General features: G+C 33.7%; 1 protein-coding gene and 1 long non-coding RNA gene across 2 annotated transcripts; both read left to right on the top strand.

Moving 5' to 3' along the window:
* The first annotated feature begins 997 nt into the window (after positions 1–997).
* LOC109795809 (Leucine-rich receptor-like protein kinase family protein) lies at positions 998–6,997 on the top strand. The gene is made up of 3 exons (XM_020355354.3): positions 998–2,456; positions 3,471–5,075; positions 6,195–6,997. Exons 1-3 carry the CDS (start codon positions 1,523–1,525, stop codon positions 6,770–6,772), a joined length of 3,117 nt encoding a protein of 1,038 aa, XP_020210943.1. The 5' UTR covers positions 998–1,522; the 3' UTR covers positions 6,773–6,997.
* Positions 6,998–10,719: 3,722 nt separating this feature from the next.
* On the top strand, positions 10,720–13,974 carry LOC145958820 (uncharacterized). The gene is made up of 3 exons (XR_014434373.1): positions 10,720–10,832; positions 12,209–13,029; positions 13,137–13,974. It is a non-coding gene; the product is annotated as an uncharacterized LOC145958820 (long non-coding RNA).
* Positions 13,975–17,607: the final 3,633 nt, after the last annotated feature.

Here is a 17,607-nt window from a genome sequence, read left to right as displayed (position 1 = left end):
TTTTAAATTTCAATGTCAATTGTATTTTATAATATATATATATATATATAAATTTAATGTATTAAATCAGTTAAAATTTGATTTTAAATTATATAAAAAATCAAAAATAATAATTATTTTAAAAAGATTAAATTAATCCAAAGATAAATGATTAAAATAAATATTTTAATAAATAAAAGATCAAGAAAAATCTAAGAAATACGATAAAGATAAAAATATGATTTAATTTTTTTGAAATTTAATTTTTTACTCCATTTGGCCCTTTTTATATTAATTAATAAAATAAAGACATCATCTTTATAAATATTTTTGATATTTTTTACTATAAAAATGATTATACATCAAACCCACAAGTGAAAATTGTGATACTATTAACTTGACGAATTAAAATTTGAATCTTTATTGTAGAGATGTATATATTTAATGTTTGACCTTGCATCTAACATAATTATTTATGAAAGAAGATACATGTGATTTTTTGTTTTGTTTGTATAAATACGTTTTAGTTTTAGATTTTCTTTAATAATAATTTAAGAGATTAATAAGTATAAAATGATAATGAATTTTTTACTATTTTAATATGTTTTTAAAATAATTATCATAAAATTAATAATTTAATTATTGTGGTATTAATTAAATAATATTTTGATTTTGATATAGTTTTTTTTTACATTGTTAACTTGACTATTTAAAATTATTACGAATATATTTTTATCTAAGATAATTATTGTAAAATTAATAAGATAAGATATGATTGAATGACGTGGTAAAAATGTTTATATTTAAAGAGGAGAATAGAATGTGATTTTGCGAGGAAAACGAAAGGAGATAAAATATTTTGTAACACCCTGTCATGACCTGTACAGAACCTTCCTCAATTGAAGCCAGTAAGCAAATAATAATTGTTTTGAATTTGATAGTAACTTATTTTTCTTGCAATAAATTGAGGAATGAATTAGAAAGGCGTTTGGCATGGTGAAAACAATAAAATATTGAAGACTTGGTTGTTGGACAGAAAACTCCCCCAACACATTAAATATTTTCCTGATAAAGAGCAAACAGAAGAAGCGAAGGGAAAGATGGCATTGAGAAAAAGGTGGTTAGTACTTAGTAATGGCGACAGGAGCAGGAGTGTGTGTGTGTCTTAGGAAAAAATAATAAAAAAAAAAGTAATTTTGGGGGGAGAGAGAGAGAGAGAGGGTGACGGCGTTAGATGCATGTGGATGTGGGTTTGGAATAGAGAAAGAGAAAGAGAAAGAGAAAGAGAAAGAGAAGAGTGAGGAGTGAGGAGGAAGAGGTTGTCCTTTACAGACTGTAGTTACTCCCTCGCCCCCACCAACCAACACTCTCTTCTCTTCTCTCTTCATTTTTATAAAATCACAATTCGCTAACCCTACTCTACTCTACTCTTATTATTATTATTATTACTATGCTACACTTTCTCTTTCTCCTTCTCCACCTAGGGTTCCTCTCTCTACATGAATAATTAACGTTTCTCACTTTCTCTTTCTTTCACTCTCCGATGAATAACCTCTTTGTCTTCTTCTTCGCCCTTCTTCTTCTTCTTCTTCTTCTTGCTTCTTCTTCCGCCACCTCCTTCTCCGAGTTCCGATCCCTACTCGAGTTCAAGAAAGGGATAACGCAAGATCCGCTCAAGCTTCTAGAATCATGGACCTCCAACTCCGTCGCCGACTCCGCCGCCACGTGTCCGCCGTGGAAGGGCGTCTTCTGCGACGAGGAGACCGGCAACGTAACCGCCGTGGTGCTCGACCGCCTCAGCCTCGGCGGGGAGCTCAAGCTGCACACGCTGCTCGACCTCAGGATGCTGCGGAACCTCTCACTCGCCGGGAACCACTTCACCGGGAGGCTTCCCCCCGCCTTAGGCTCGCTTACCTCGCTGCAGCACTTGGATCTCTCCGATAACAGATTCTACGGGCCCGTCCCGGCCCGGATCAGCGAGCTTTGGGCCCTAAATTACCTCAATTTGTCTCACAATAAGTTCAAGGGCGGGTTCCCGAGCGGGCTCGGGAACCTCCAACAGCTTCGGGTTCTCGATTTGCGCGCCAACGAGCTATGGGCCGAAATTGGGGAGGTGCTCTCCACGCTCCGCAACGTGGAGCGCGTGGATATGAGCCTGAATCAGTTCTTCGGCGGGCTTTCGCTCTCGGCTGAGAATGTTTCGGGCTTGGCGAACACTGTGCATTTTCTGAACTTGAGTTATAACAACTTGAATGGGCCCTTCTTTGACGGAAGTGCTGTTAGTTTGTTTCGCAACTTGCAGGTTTTGGACTTGAGTAATAACTCTGTTTCGGGGGAGCTTCCTTCTTTTCAGTCTTTGCCCTCGCTTCGCGTTTTGAGGCTTCGCGGGAATCAGTTGTTTGGGTCTGTGCCGGAGGAGCTGTTGCAGACGGACCTGCAGATGGAAGAGGTGGATCTTAGTGTCAATGGGTTTACTGGTAATTATTTGAGAATTGATCCATGTTTCTCTCTTTTGTGTTTTGTTCAGGTAGAATTAAGGGTCTGGTCTGGTTATGGTAGCTTAGTTATGGGAATGGGATGGTTGAAATTCAATGGTTTGACTGAAATTTTGTTACATTCTGCTGTTCTCTTACTGTTTGAACTTCAATGGAAAGCAGGGAAGGTTGAAGTCGCTTGATTGTGTGTCTGCGCGCGCGCTTTTGATTGTGTTTGTGTGCATGCACATGCAGTTTTGTAAAGTTAGATGTAGTGAAGGTGCATGCATGAAAAGCAGGGGACCTTTTTAATCATGGAATTTTGTTCTGCCAAAAGGGTCGCTGACTGTGAGTGGAGGGGGGAATTGTTCAAATGGAAGTTCATGAATTTCGTTTTGCATGTGCTTGAATGGAAACCATGATGCATGTGCCTGTAAATAGGGAGAGAGAAGGAGGAGCACAGATAGGGGCAGAGCGTGTGAGGGGGAGAGAAAAAGAGGGGAAAGGAATGATGTTTGACTCTTACACGTTTTTCCTGATGAAACAAACATTCTTTATGGATGGTCTTCCTTACCTCCTGTGAGGCATTACTGGTTTGGTGTCTCTGCATCTTTTGAAGCTTGGTATTTGGTTGGCTCATTTGTTTATTGTTTTTTTCCTAGTGAAAGCGATGACACGAGGGATCTTTCCTTCAAAGTTGTAAACATGGCATGTTATATTTTTCTCTACACGAATTTCTTTTGTTTTCTCTTGGCATATTTAAATGGCTTTATTTCTACTCGCTATATCATTTTAAGATTCTGTTTTGCAGTTGAATTTGCTTGTTTCAAATGAAATACCAGTTTGGTTTTACAATTGTCAATTAAATTTTCTTTAGGTTCTTTAATTAAGTAAATAAATGATAATTGCATCATGGTTTATGAAGAATTTTAGATTTTTAGGGGTTGCAGATTATTTAGGGAAAGATGGTGAACTCGGTGCTCTGTTAATTAATGTACATGTCTTTGCTTATTACAGGTTCAATTGCTGTAATCAACTCAACAACTTTAAATATTTTGAATCTTTCATCCAATAGTTTATCAGGCTTATTGCCAACATCTTTGAGTAGATGTTCGGTCATTGACTTGAGCAGGAATATGTTATCTGGTGACATTTCTGTTATACAGAACTGGGAAGCCCCTTTAGAGGTTATTGATCTGAGTTCAAACAAGCTGTCAGGATCATTGCCTCCTAGTTTAGGAACCTATTCAAAACTGTTTACCGTTGACTTAAGTTTAAATGAACTTAATGGATCGATTCCTCGGGGCTTAGTTACTTCACCGTCAGTGACAAGACTAAATCTTTCTGGAAATCAACTTTCAGGGCCACTTCTGCTTCAAGGTTCAGGAGCCAGTGAATTACTACTTATGCCTCCTTATCAACCAATGGAATATCTTGATGTGTCTAATAACTCATTAGAAGGTGTCTTGCCTTCTGAAATAGGTAGGATGGGTGGGCTCAAACTGCTGAATCTGGCAAGGAATGGCTTTTCAGGGCAGCTGCCAAATGAATTGAACAAACTTAATTATTTGGAGTACCTTGATTTGTCTGACAACAAATTTACTGGAAATATTCCTGATAAGCTTTCATCTAGCTTAACTGAATTTAATGTGTCCAATAATGATCTATCTGGTCGTGTTCCTGAAAATTTGCGGCAGTTCTCTCCTTCATCGTTTCGCCCTGGAAATGGAAAGCTAATGTTACCAAATGACTCTCCTGAAGCTTCTTCGGTGTCTGATAACATTCCAGATAATGGTAGACATCATAGTTCAAAGGGTAATATCAGGATAGCAATTATTCTTGCCTCAGTGGGTGCTGCTGTTATGATTGCTTTTGTCTTATTGGCTTATCATCGAACACAATTAAAAGAATTTCATGGAAGAAGTGAGTTCACTGGCCAAAACACCAGAAGAGATGTGAAGTTGGGAGGACTTACGAGGTCTTCCCTCTTCAAGTTCAATACAAATGTTCAACCCCCAACAACTTCATTGAGCTTTTCAAATGACCACCTGTTGACTTCCAATTCGAGGTCACTCTCTGGTGTACAGTCAGAGTTTGTAACTGAAATTTCTGAGCATGGCTTACCTCAGGGAATGGTGGCTACTAGTTCAGCACCTGTAACTCCTAGTTTGATGGATAACCCTCCGACTTCATCTGGAACGAAGTCTTCTCCAGGTTCCCCATTGTCGTCCTCACCCCGTTTTATTGAGGCTTGTGAAAAGCCAGTGATGTTGGATGTTTACTCACCAGATCGGCTGGCTGGGGAACTGTTTTTCCTGGAGTCTTCCCTAGCATTCACTGCAGAGGAATTATCTCGAGCTCCAGCTGAAGTTCTTGGCAGAAGTAGCCATGGCACTTTATACAAAGCAACTCTGGACAGTGGTCATATGTTGACTGTAAAATGGTTACGAGTGGGATTGGTCAAACATAAAAAGGAATTTGCTAGAGAAGTTAAAAGGATTGGTTCTATGAGGCATCCAAACGTTGTCCCATTACTAGCATACTATTGGGGGCCTCGGGAACAAGAGAGGCTTCTTTTGGCTGACTATATACATGGGGACAGCTTGGCCCTTCATCTCTATGGTAATAGTTAACTTTTCGTCAACATATCTCACCCCCATCACCTACATTTTTGATCCTGTGTCGTTTTTTTCTTCTTTTCAATATTTTAAATTGCTTGCATTTATTATGTCCTATGGTCATTGTGTTAATTATACCAATTAATTGTGAACACTAGTTTCCTTTCAAAAATTATAATTTCCTTGTGGACAAAACTTTAGTACCTTTGGTGCTTTTAGTGTTGTTCTCTAATCAAAATTGTAGTTTTACCTTGGTAATCCATGCAATAAGGTTGGTAATACTGGTTGGTGAAACTAATTTTATTTAGATAACAACATCAAATACACTTAAGATGCTACGCCTAAATTTTGTTCCTTCCTTAAACCTAATCATCCAATGAAGAATAATGCAACTGCTGGGCAACTCATTGCTAAAATATTACTCTCTTCCAACACTATTGATGTTTTAGCATATTAGTTTTGTTCCAAAACTATTGATGCCGTTCCAATCCAATACTAAATATTTTTTTACAACTATACTCTTGTTTCCCATTAATAATTTTATTAATGTGAACTAATAGTTTCTTATTTTTACAAGACTACTGCAGTGGGGTTTTTATCACTATGTGAGTTATGCTCTGGTAGTCAAGCCAATACTTGTGGCTAAAATTGTGTATATGAATCGTTGCATGCGTTTTTGGGGCCTTGACTTTCATTTCCTTTTTAGATGGCCGAGTGTAGATGGTATAGCCTGTTTAAATTGGACTTCACACTAAAATCTTGTTTTCACTTTTATTTGAAATAAAGAAAAAGTAAAATAGCTGGATGCTGTTATCTATCATATTTGCCAGTCAATTTTCACTGGCCTTCTCCGAGAAGCTGGCAAACAAATCTCAGATATAGTGTTTGAAACTGTTGCATTAGTGCGAGCTGCATGGCTATTTCTAGTGTATTGTAGAGTTTCAGGGACTCTGTCCAAATGTTGGGGGTAATTTTTTTCCTAGTATACTTAAGTAAGGTACAGCTTGTCCAACAGTTAAAACATGTTTAGAGCTCTTGAATTCTCTATGCAGGAGTGTTTTGACATGATATAAGCTTTTTTTTTTTTTTTTGTGAGTGTAATACCAATGTATCTGTTGCACAGAGAGCACACCCCGGAGGCACTCCCCATTATCATTCAGCCAGAGAATAAGAGTTGCTGTTGATGTTGCTAAATGTCTTCTATACCTTCACGATCGAGGACTTCCCCATGGAAATCTAAAGCCAACAAATATACTGTTAGCAGCACCCGATTACAATGCTCGTCTTACTGACTACGGTCTGCACCGGCTGATGACACCGGCTGGAATTGCAGAGCAGATACTAAATCTTGGAGCACTTGGATACCGTGCTCCCGAACTTGCTACTGCATCCAAACCAGTTCCATCCTTTAAGGCTGATGTGTATGCGCTTGGTGTGATCCTAATGGAATTGTTAACAAGAAAAAGTGCAGGTGACATAATATCAGGGCAATCAGGTGCTGTGGATCTTACAGATTGGGTTAGGCTGTGTGAGCGGGAAGGAAGGGTAATGGACTGTATTGACAGAGACATTGCCGGAGGGGAAGAATCCTCCAAAGAGATGGATGAACTGCTCGCAATATCTCTCAGGTGTATTCTCCCTGTAAATGAGAGGCCTAACATCAGACAAGTTTTTGAGGATCTCTGTTCAATATCCGTTTGAAATTTTTGTACATGCGTCTGGGAATTAGTTTTTTATTTTTGGTTCCTCGACCCATTGTTATTTTCTCATTCTTTGTACCCATCTCGTCTCCCCTCCTTAATTGGTTTCTGGCCTTATTTTGGGCTAATCATCATATTCTTTTCTTTTGTTAGAAAAAGAAAATCAGTATTTCTTGTAAAGCGACAGTCATTGATTAATCGACAGTGTTTGTGTTTTGATTTGAAACGGAGTTGTCTAATTCTTTAACCTTAACCCCACTGTTCTTCCCCCCCACCACCCCCCTTTTTTCTCGTTGAAGTCTTCATATGGTATATAGTTATTATTAGATTATAATCCCCTATTGTCGGATTGGATTATCGGTGAATCAGGCATTTCCTGACCACTCCAATTAAGTTATCGGGTTTTAACCAGTTTAATCATATTCATTTGATCAGAAATCTTCATGTAGAATAATGGAGTTAGCCCTAGGGTTGGAGTGATAGCCGATAGATAAAGTCTTCTCAAAGTGATAATTTCTGGATGAGTTTTTAACATTTCAGTAATCATCAGGGTTCAGAATTATTACTCTTAATTTAAATATCTATATATTTTATACATTGCATTGTGTATAAAAGATATATAATCGGGTTATATTATCAGAGTTTAAACACCAAATTTATATCTAGAAATGAAATTTATATTTTGAATAAAATAGTAGAATTTCCCCATCATTGCGGAGCTCAAATTAAGCTCCACCAACCAACCACGTCTCTAGAATTGGGCTTAAACTTCAACTGATTAGGTTTATGAGGCAAATCTGCAATTCCTGACAATTGACATTGTCCCCCAGCATTGCTTCAAACGTTGCTCTCTACCTTGCTGGGTGAACTGGTGTGGCTCACATGTGAAACAGTCACACTAATGCAATTTAGAGCAATATGAAAGTGGTCCAATTGGTCAAAGACAACTCTCAGAAGAACTTATAACTCCACTCCAATAGCTTTAGCTAAACTGCTTAGCACAAATTGTCATGTGGTAAGCTACTTGGTCCATATACTTGTCCTAGTACTTTCTGTTTATTTCAGAGGAGCTTTCATTCAAGTTAGGGATAGAGCATATGTCCATTTTGTTTTTTGGACTTCGATAGAGCATAGGTAATGAAAAGGGTAGATTATACAAGAGGAGACACGTGTATTTTATCTCGTATACTTCTGATTGAAGAAATCAGGCTCCTAAACTTACAAATTGTTCAAATCACTCCTGGTTAATACTTTATTTTGATAGTTAACTTATACTTTTAGCACATCATTTTGAAAATAAAAAATAATCTTATAAAACATAATTTTTTATTTACTTAAATTTTAAGTTCATCTTTATTTGCATTATTGATCACAAATGAATATAATATTGTATGAACAACAACAACAAATAATATTGAGTTTTGTGTATAAAAGAAAAAGCTAACTGAGAAGTTTGAGTGCTTTCACATCCCCCAATGAAGATTGGTCATGATGCGGAAAAAAAAACCTGAGAAAAAAATTTAAATGGGCTTATCTTATAAGTTGGACTCATCAACAATTCTATTTCATCAAGAACATGTCATATGGGTAAAATTAAAAGGCCCATTGGGTGCGTGGTCCAATATTGTAGTCATATTGAAATTAAATCCACCCTATGTGACCAACATTAAAAAGAATGATACAATGGATGAGAATGCATGTAAGAGTGGTTGTGAGTGGAATGCATACTGTGCGAGGCTACCTAACAAGGATACATGACAGATGATGAAAGTGATGAAAATGAATTGGATCAATCAAGGAGGTGTCTAAGTCCAACATTCTGGAGGCTTTATATCTACTATAAAACATGAAAGGAAATTTTCATGAACTGTATTAACATAGGTTTGACGGGTGTTTTACGAAAGGTAACACTATAGAACCCACAACAGGGGTGTATGCGGGACAATTTACAACAAGTTTATCTGTCTCTTATTTGACCCGAAATTTTGATAGAGTCAACTTTTTAAATTTAAATCTAACAAAATTAAGACTCAAGAACATATAGAAGAAGATTGTGTGTCAAATTGACTTATTGACATAATATATTAATATAGTTAAATTATAAAATTAAAGAAGTATATAACTACAACTAATGTATATTTATGATATATATATATATATATATATATATATATATATATATATATATTAAAACAAACAATATCAATATAAATATAATATGATAGACAAAATATTATTCACTAACTCAAAATTTTATTATCAATGTATATATTTATTTTAAAAAAATAATTTTTTTAGAAAGAATATACAACATTAAATTGAGCTGAGACAACTCAGAGTATGAATCGAACTTGTCATCAAAATCCATTAAATCTAATTTTTTTAAATTTAAATTCATTTAAAGCCTCTTTGACTTGGTCAAGTTAGTGAGATCTTAAAGATCATAAGCACCCTTAAGGAAAATACTAGGAGAGACCCCAATGACCAAATATTACCAATTGTATGTCTTTATTTTGGTAGAGGGAGATGCAAAATACTCTTAGACATGATTTTTGCAATTGCTTATTATATGATCACAAAAGGTAGCTACAATGGCTTACAAATTCATCTAAAATCAACAAAAGGTTTAATATTCAGACTAACTACATGTCATGCAAGTAAGTACACAAATTTATACTTAACTCGTACATGCAGTTAACTTTTCTGTTGAGAGCAAGTAGGAAAATTTACACTTAAAATTCACGGAAGCTGCACAAAGTTATATTAAGTGGAGAGATATCTAATTTCCAAACTTATATTTCATTTTTTTTTTGCTGTGTACAATCCTTCAACTAACATGAAATTCATTTAGTTGACAAATGAAATTGATTAACTTGATGAAAGTGGTAAATATCAAAACTCTTCTTCTACTTGAAGTTCGTAGCCGCAAAGCTTCAATAGCTACAATGTGATACCGTGTTGAGTTTTGCAATGTTGTACCACAATTCTAATTCTTTTTCTCAATCTATTTTGATTTTGACCGCTGACAAATTACCAAAATTTTATATACTTAACATATATATGAATTTTATTGTCATAAGACATTATCTTTTATATAAAATATCACATCTTTGCCAGATTGTATTATGGTATCAATTGTCCTACAACGAATATTGAGTCAAGTTACAATTAACACGTGAAACTTGAGGTATTACGATTTTAATCTAATGATAAATACTCGAACCAATAATATCATTTATGACTGTTTGGCATATGAGACAAATTAATAACATTGTTACTGTAGTATATTCATAAAAGGATCAACTTTGGTCTAACAAAGACACTCCAAGAGATCAAAGTGAATTTTTTAAACTTAAAAGATAAAATTGAACCTAAATAATAAGAGGGGAAAATAAAAGAATATTTTCACCTCAAGATTTTAATAGATATGAAATCATATTTTAAATACTCATATTATTGACTCAATAATTTTTTTCTTCTACTTTTCAAGCCGATAATGGAAATTTAAAATTACTGCTAATAATATTTAGAGTTAAGAAAAAGAAAAATTAACCCAGCAAGTTCATGTTCATTCACATTTAAATAAACTAATAAGTATATTATGCATTAATTTATCTTTTAATAAGAAAAATATAATTTTTAAAATAAGAGGAAATAATATAATTTAAGTATTTCTGAAGAAAGGAGTGGATCCTTAATCCAATGTTGGTCTTATATGTGAATAATTATATATTAAAAACACATAAAGTTATGCCAAAATTAAAGTTATCTAATGACATATAAATTATTTTGGCAGTTATGTATCTGAAAGGTTATCAGACATTTAATGTGTGGTAATTAAAGGATAATTCTATTTTGTGATGGGTAAAAATAGAAATACAAAAAAGGCGACATGATTATTTATAAATAGATTAGGTCCCCAGATCATACGTTCGGTTCTTTTCTTTTCTGACATCCCATTATTAGAGAGGGACAGAGAGATAACTAAAGGGTTCTCTCAAGAGAGTACGTGTTGATCTGGAAGGCCAAACCGCACAACTCTCTTATCATCATGAATTCAGGTATGCTTTCGCTTATTGTTTCTAGTGATTAACATGATAGAATTTTGTGTTTTATATAGATGATAGTTTTCATCAAAGGCTTAAATTTGGTTTTAACAATTGGTATCAGAGCCCATATATCATGTTTGATCATCATGAATATTTTTGGGCATGTTTCTTCATTACAGTATTATTTATAAATTTACCATGCTTCTTTAGTTAAAAGAAAATCCAATATATGTATCTTCCGACTATTATAGTAAGGAGAAAAGGATCTTAATTATTGGATGATTTGATTTTTGAAATTCTTTTATGTAATTTGGAACGTGTGTTTCGTCTTGCAGTATCATGGTTTCTTTTTCCAGTATTTTGATAACATGTGTTTCATATTCATAATAGTCAATTAAATTAAATTTAATTGCTCAAATATTTTGTTATGTGATTAATTGATGATTCTGGCATATTCTTGATATATTGCAATTTGATTACAGTTATGATAATATATTAGATACATTAATATGAAAATACTATAAGGTTGTTCATTTTTGAGAATTTTTTTTATGATAATTGATTTCGATTTCAATTACGAATTTAATTCATTTTTAAATTGATATATTGCATATTGTAATTGATTTTGGTTTCAGTTACGAATTTAATTTGTTTTTAAATTGATATATTATATATTTAGTAGAACGTTTGATATATGTTTACATTATTATGATCATAATTGTTTTTATAGTGATATATTACTCATTTTTAATAATTATGTGTTATTATAAAATAAAAATGTTTGGCTTGTATATCGATTTCAATGTATGTATTAAGCATACCAATTTGTATGTGAAAGTTTGACATAATCATTTTTTTTAATTGTTTATAAGGAATGCATTCAATTTTTATACATATAGCTTATATATTTATTGTATAACAATTGCATTCATTTTTAAATTTTAAATTCAAATACTAAAAAAGATTTATATATATTTTAGGATTAATTAATTGAAATAACATGTCACCAAAGTGACCTCTCTTGTGAAAATTAATTTATTTTAAAATATAAATGGTTGTGACCTTGTAAATTATGTGTACTAGTCAGCCCAAAGGAAGGTTTGTATTTTACATAATTACATGTGTACTTGTGGTGATAAATGCGTAATAATTCTTTAGTTTTTGCGTGTAAATATTAAATCAGCCCAAAGGAAGGTTTATTATTTGACATGTTCTTATTATTAGCATGTTATTACCATGTCAAGGTATCATTGAATAGTTAAAATTTTATCCAAAGATAAAATGTTAGCGTATTACCGATATCTTGAAATGAGATTTATTTGTATTTAAATTTAACTTTTATTTTTGATACTTATATAAGTGTATTTTGTTTGTTGTTCTCAATTCAGTTATGAATGATCCTGCCAATATTATTGCTAATGTCAACTCTATTCTTGTACTAATTAATGGCTCAAACTTCAAGTCCTGGAAAGACAATGTCTTGATAGTTCTTGGAGTAATGGATCTTGACCTTGCGTTAAGTTTATACTCACCTCCATCTCTTACGGATATGAGTACCTTTGAAAATAAAAGGGAAATGGAAATGTGGGAGAAGTCAAATCGCATGAGTCTAATAATCATGAAGAAGGCCATTCCAAAAGAATTCTGAGGCACAATATATGAAAATATAAATACAACTAAGGAGTTCCTTGTAGAAATTGAAAAAAGGTTTGTTAAGAATGAAAAGTCTGAGTTAGGTTCTTGGCAAACCTAATTTCAAAAAAGTATACAAGTAAGGGCAACATTAGGGAGTACATCATGGAAATGTCTCATATTGCTTCAAAACTAAAAAAACTTAAGTTATAACTCTCTGAGGACTTGTTGGTGCATTTAGTTCTGATTTCTCTTCCAACACAATTTGGTCAGTTTAAGGTGAGCTATAATTGTCAGAAAGAGACTTGGTCTCTAAATGAGCTCATCTCACATTGTGTTCAGGAAGAGGAAAGATTGAAGCTAGATAAGGCAAAAAGTGCTCATGTTGTCTCTACCTCAAAGTATAAGGGCTAGGGACTGAAAAGGAAAAAGGATAAGGAAGTTGCAGTTACAACGCCTTAAAGGAAACAACAAAAGAAATAAAATGAATATGAAGGAAATGGTTATTTCTTTTGTGGAGCTGTAGGGCATGTGAAGAAGTATTGTACTAATTATCACGCATGGCGTGCTAAGAAAGGTATGTTTCTCAACTTGGTTTGTTCTGAGGTTAATTTAACTTCTGTACCTAAACACACATGGTGGATAGATTTTGGTGCAACAACTCACATCAGTGTGTCTATGCAGGGTTGCTTGAGTTACTGAAAACCAAATGATGGTGAAAGATACATATATGTGGGTGACGACAAGACGGTTCAAGTTGAAGCAATTGGAAAATTTAGATTATTGTTAAAAACTGGTTTTTATTTGGATTTTGATGAAACATTCATTATTGCTGTATCGTCTTTTAGATGAAACTTGATTTCTATTTCTGTTTTGGACAAATTTGGTTATTCTTGTTCATTTGGGAGTGGAAAATTTAGTTTGTTTTATGATTCAAAATTGGTTGGTTCTAGTTCTTTATCAGGTTATGATAATATTTATTTCATTGATACGATTGCTTCATTTAATGAATCTCTACAATTAAGTACTTTAGGCATAAAAAGAAAATTAACCAATGAGAATTCAGCTACGTTATGGCACATAAGATTAGGCCACATCTCTAAATGAAGAATAGAAAGACTTGTGTTAGACAAAATTCTAAACCTTTTAGATTTTACAGACTTTGATATTTGTATCAATTGTATAAAGGGGAAACAAATAAACAAAAGGAGATTTGAAGCCAATAAGACTTTGGATGTCTTAGAACTTATACATACATATACTTGTGAACCATTTCCTACAGTAGCATGGAATGGTCAACAATATTTTATAACGTTCATTGACGATTTTTCAAGATATGACTATATTTATCTCATTCATGAAAAAACAAAGTCATTGGACGTGTTCAAAAGCTATAAGGCTGAAGTTGATAACCAACTCAACAGAAGAATTAAAAGCGTTAGGTCTGACCATGGTGGTGAATACTATGTATGACGGTTCAAGTGAACAACGTCCAGGGCCATTTGCTAAATTCCTAGAGGAATGCGATATCGTTCCAGAGTACACTATGTTGGGATCGCCCACTATAAATAGTGTTGCTGAAAGACGAAATAGAACGCTTAAAGATATGGTAAGGAGTATGATTAGTCATTCTACTTTACCAAAGTCACTTTGGGGAGAAGCCCTTAAAATTGCAATATATATCCTTAATCGAGTTCCAACAAAAGCAACTGAAAAAACCCCTTATGAACTTTGGACAGGCAAAAAGCCTTACATGCTTGGGGTTGTATAGTTGAAGCAAGACCTTATAGGCCAAATGAAAAGAAACTGGACTCAAGAAATATAAGTTGTTATTTTGTTGGATACTCTGAAAGATCTAGGGGTATAAATTTTATGATCCCACAACTAAGTCGATTTTCGAATCAAGAAATGCACGATTCTTTGAAGATGTCGATATTGCAAAGGGAGATATAATTAAGGACTTTGTCATTGAAGAGGAATATGTTAATACTTCCACAGGTGTTATTGGCATTGTTCAGGATCCTCCTTCTGACTTTGTTCAAGACACAACAAATCAAGATAATGTCGAACTTCCTATGCAAGAAATTGTTCTAGAAGAACAAACTCTTCCTCCTCAAGAACCTATGTCATTAAGGAAATCCACTAGAGAAAGGAGAAGTGCAATACCAGATGACTATATTGTGTTTCTCCAAGAACATGAGGTTGGAATTGGATTGATGGAAGATGATCCAATTAATTTTCGTCAAGCCATGGGAAGTTCTAATTCTCAAAAGTGGATTGATGCCATGAATGAAGAGATTAAGTCCATGAGGGACAATGACGTTTGGGATCTTGTTCCATTACCAGAAGGTGCGAAACCCATTGGTTGCAAATGGATATTTAAGACCAAGAGGGATTTGAAAGGTGATGTGGAGAGGTTCAAGGCTCGTCTTGTTGCAAAGGGATTTACTTAGAAAAAAGGTATTGATTATAAAGAGACTTTTTCTCCGATTTCTTCTAAAGACTATTTCAGGACTATAATGGCATTAGTGGCGCATTTCAATCTTGAGTTACATCAGATGGATGTAAAGACAACGTTTCTCAATGGTAACATTGATGAGAAAATTATATGATGCAACCGAAAAACTTCGTTTCAAAAGATTCAAAGAATTTAGTTTGCAAACTTAAGAAATCCATTTATGGGCTCAAGTAAGCATCTCGACAATGGTATTTCAAGTTTCATCATGTGAACACCGTTTGGTTTTGAAGTGAATTTAGTTGATGATTATATATACCATAAGTTTTGTGGGAGCAAGTATATTTTTCTAGTTTTGTATGTTGATGATATTTTGCTTGCCAGCAATAATATAGATTTATTGCATGAAACCAAGAGATTTCTAGCTAAGAACTTTGAGATGAAAAATCTTGGTAATGCATTTTTGTATTGGACATACAGATACACCGAGATCGCTCTTGAGGTACTCTTAGGTTGTCTCAAAAAGGTTATATCGAAAAGGTTCTCAAGAGATATGGCATGCAAGACTGCAAACCAAATAATACTCCTGTGGCTAAGGGAGACAAGTTTAGTCTTGTTCAGTGGCCTAAGAATGACTTTGAAGAAAAGGAGATGCAAAAGATTCCTTATGCATCAGTAGTAGGAAGTTTAATGTATGCTCAGGTCTGTACACATCCAGATATTGTGTACGTTACAGGGATATTAGACAAATATTTGAGTAATCCAAGATTGGATCATTGAAAAGCAGTTAAGTGAGTCATGTGATACTTAAAAAGAACGAAAGATTATATGCTTATATATCGGAGGTTGGATCAACTTGAGATCATAGGGTATACTGACTCCAATTTTGCTAGATGCCAAGACAGTATGAAATCTACATCAAGCTGCATATACATGCTAGCTGGAGGTGTTATTTCATGGAAGAGTGCAAAATAATCTCTTATAGCCTCTTCTACTATGGTAGCTGAATTCATAACATGTTATAAGGCATCAATCATGGAATTTGGCTGCGAAACTTTGTCACAGGACTACGTATAGTAGATGGTATAGAAAAGTCACTTAAGTTGTTTTGTGTCAATAAATTAGCAATTCTAGTTCTATTTTCCAACAATAACAGAAGGTTAACAAAGTCTAAACACATAGACATCAAATTCCTAGTTGTTAAAGAAAGAGTTCAAAGTAAACAGTTGTTTATGTAACATATTGACACAAACTCCATGGTTGCGGATTCACTTACTAAAGGATTACCACTCAAAATGTTTCATGAGCACATTGCTCATATGTGTGTTATGTCTTTAAGTGATGTTCAGTTTTAATGGGAGTTTTTGATTTTATGAATGCTTCTATGACATAGACATATTTTTTCAATATATATATGGTTCAAGTATATGTTCTGCAGAAATAAAGTTTTGGTATATTGAAACTCTGATTTTGTCATGGTTTGATCTCACTAAGGTTTAAGGAGGACCTATTGGAATTAGGCATGTTAAGATCACATTACATGAAAATTTCATACTACACATCCATATCATGATTTATGTATGTAACCATTGATGGGTTTAGTTACGACAAATATAACAAAAATTGCTTTGATCCTATATGTTGATATGATTGATGAACCAAATCAGTATAAAAGATGCATTTTATAATTATATAATTATAAGGTTACACATATAGTTCAAGTGGGAGATTGTTGGATCCTTAATCCAACGTTGATTTTATATGTGAATAATTATATATTAAAGACACATAAGGTTATGCCAAAATTAAAGTTATCTAATGAGGTATAAATTATTTTGGCAATTATGTATCTGAAATGTTATGAGACCTTTAATGCATGGTAACTAAAGGGTAATTTTATTTTGTGATGGGTAAAAATATAAATACAAAAAGGCAATATGATTGTCTATACATAAGTTAGGTCTCCAGATATACGTTTGGTTCTTTTCTTTTCTGACATCCTATTATCAGAGAGAGACAGAGAGATAACTAAAGGGTTCTCTCAAGAGAGTACATATTAATCTGAAAGGCCAAACTACACAGTTCTCTTATTATCATGAATTCAGATACGCTCTCGCTTATTGTTTCTAGTGATTAACATGATAAAATTTTGTGTTTTATATAAATGATAATTTTTATTAAAGGCTTAATTTTTTTTTTAACAAGGAGAATACAATTTAGCCAATTGCAACGTGGTTTAAGTCATTACATCTTTTAGGTGTGAAATCGATTACTATGAGTTGATTTTTTATTTTTATTCATTGGTTCTATGTGTTGGTTTGACTTTGACAAGAAAATGTTCAGGGAGTCTCGTATTCATGCGACAGAACGCGTAATTTTTATATTTCTCTTGAAATTCATGACTTGGGGAAAATTCTCCTCATCCATTGATATACATTACTCAGGTTTTAAGCAATATTTGCTAATTGTGAATACATATATATTATATATACAGATGCTCTATATCCTTAATGCATGTGTTCAAGTTACACATGCACGTGATTTTTTTCATAGGGGAAAAAACCAAGAAAATTTGAGGCATATATCAACCCCGACTTATCAATGGAAGAGAAAGAAAAGGCAATAGTAGAAAATAATGTCCTCAGACTCAAGGTCATGATAGTGACACTAGAAATAAGAAGACGTTAAGGGTCAGGGCCA

Source organism: Cajanus cajan, chromosome 6 (assembly GCF_000230855.2).
Source record: "Cajanus cajan strain Asha chromosome 6, NIPB_CcT2T_4, whole genome shotgun sequence".
Lineage (NCBI taxonomy): Eukaryota > Viridiplantae > Streptophyta > Magnoliopsida > Fabales > Fabaceae > Cajanus > Cajanus cajan.
The sequence above is the reverse complement of the archived record's forward strand: the minus strand, read 5'-3'. Positions and strand labels throughout refer to the sequence as shown.

Coding starts and splice junctions, on each gene's coding strand:
- LOC109795809 (XM_020355354.3), top strand. CDS start 1,523: ATGAATAACCTCTTTGTCTTCTTCTTCGCCCTTCTTCTTCTTCTTCTT. Junction 2,457..3,470: donor TAGTGTCAATGGGTTTACTG/GTAATTATTTGA, acceptor TGCTTATTACAG/GTTCAATTGCTGTAATCAAC. Junction 5,076..6,194: donor CTTGGCCCTTCATCTCTATG/GTAATAGTTAAC, acceptor TCTGTTGCACAG/AGAGCACACCCCGGAGGCAC.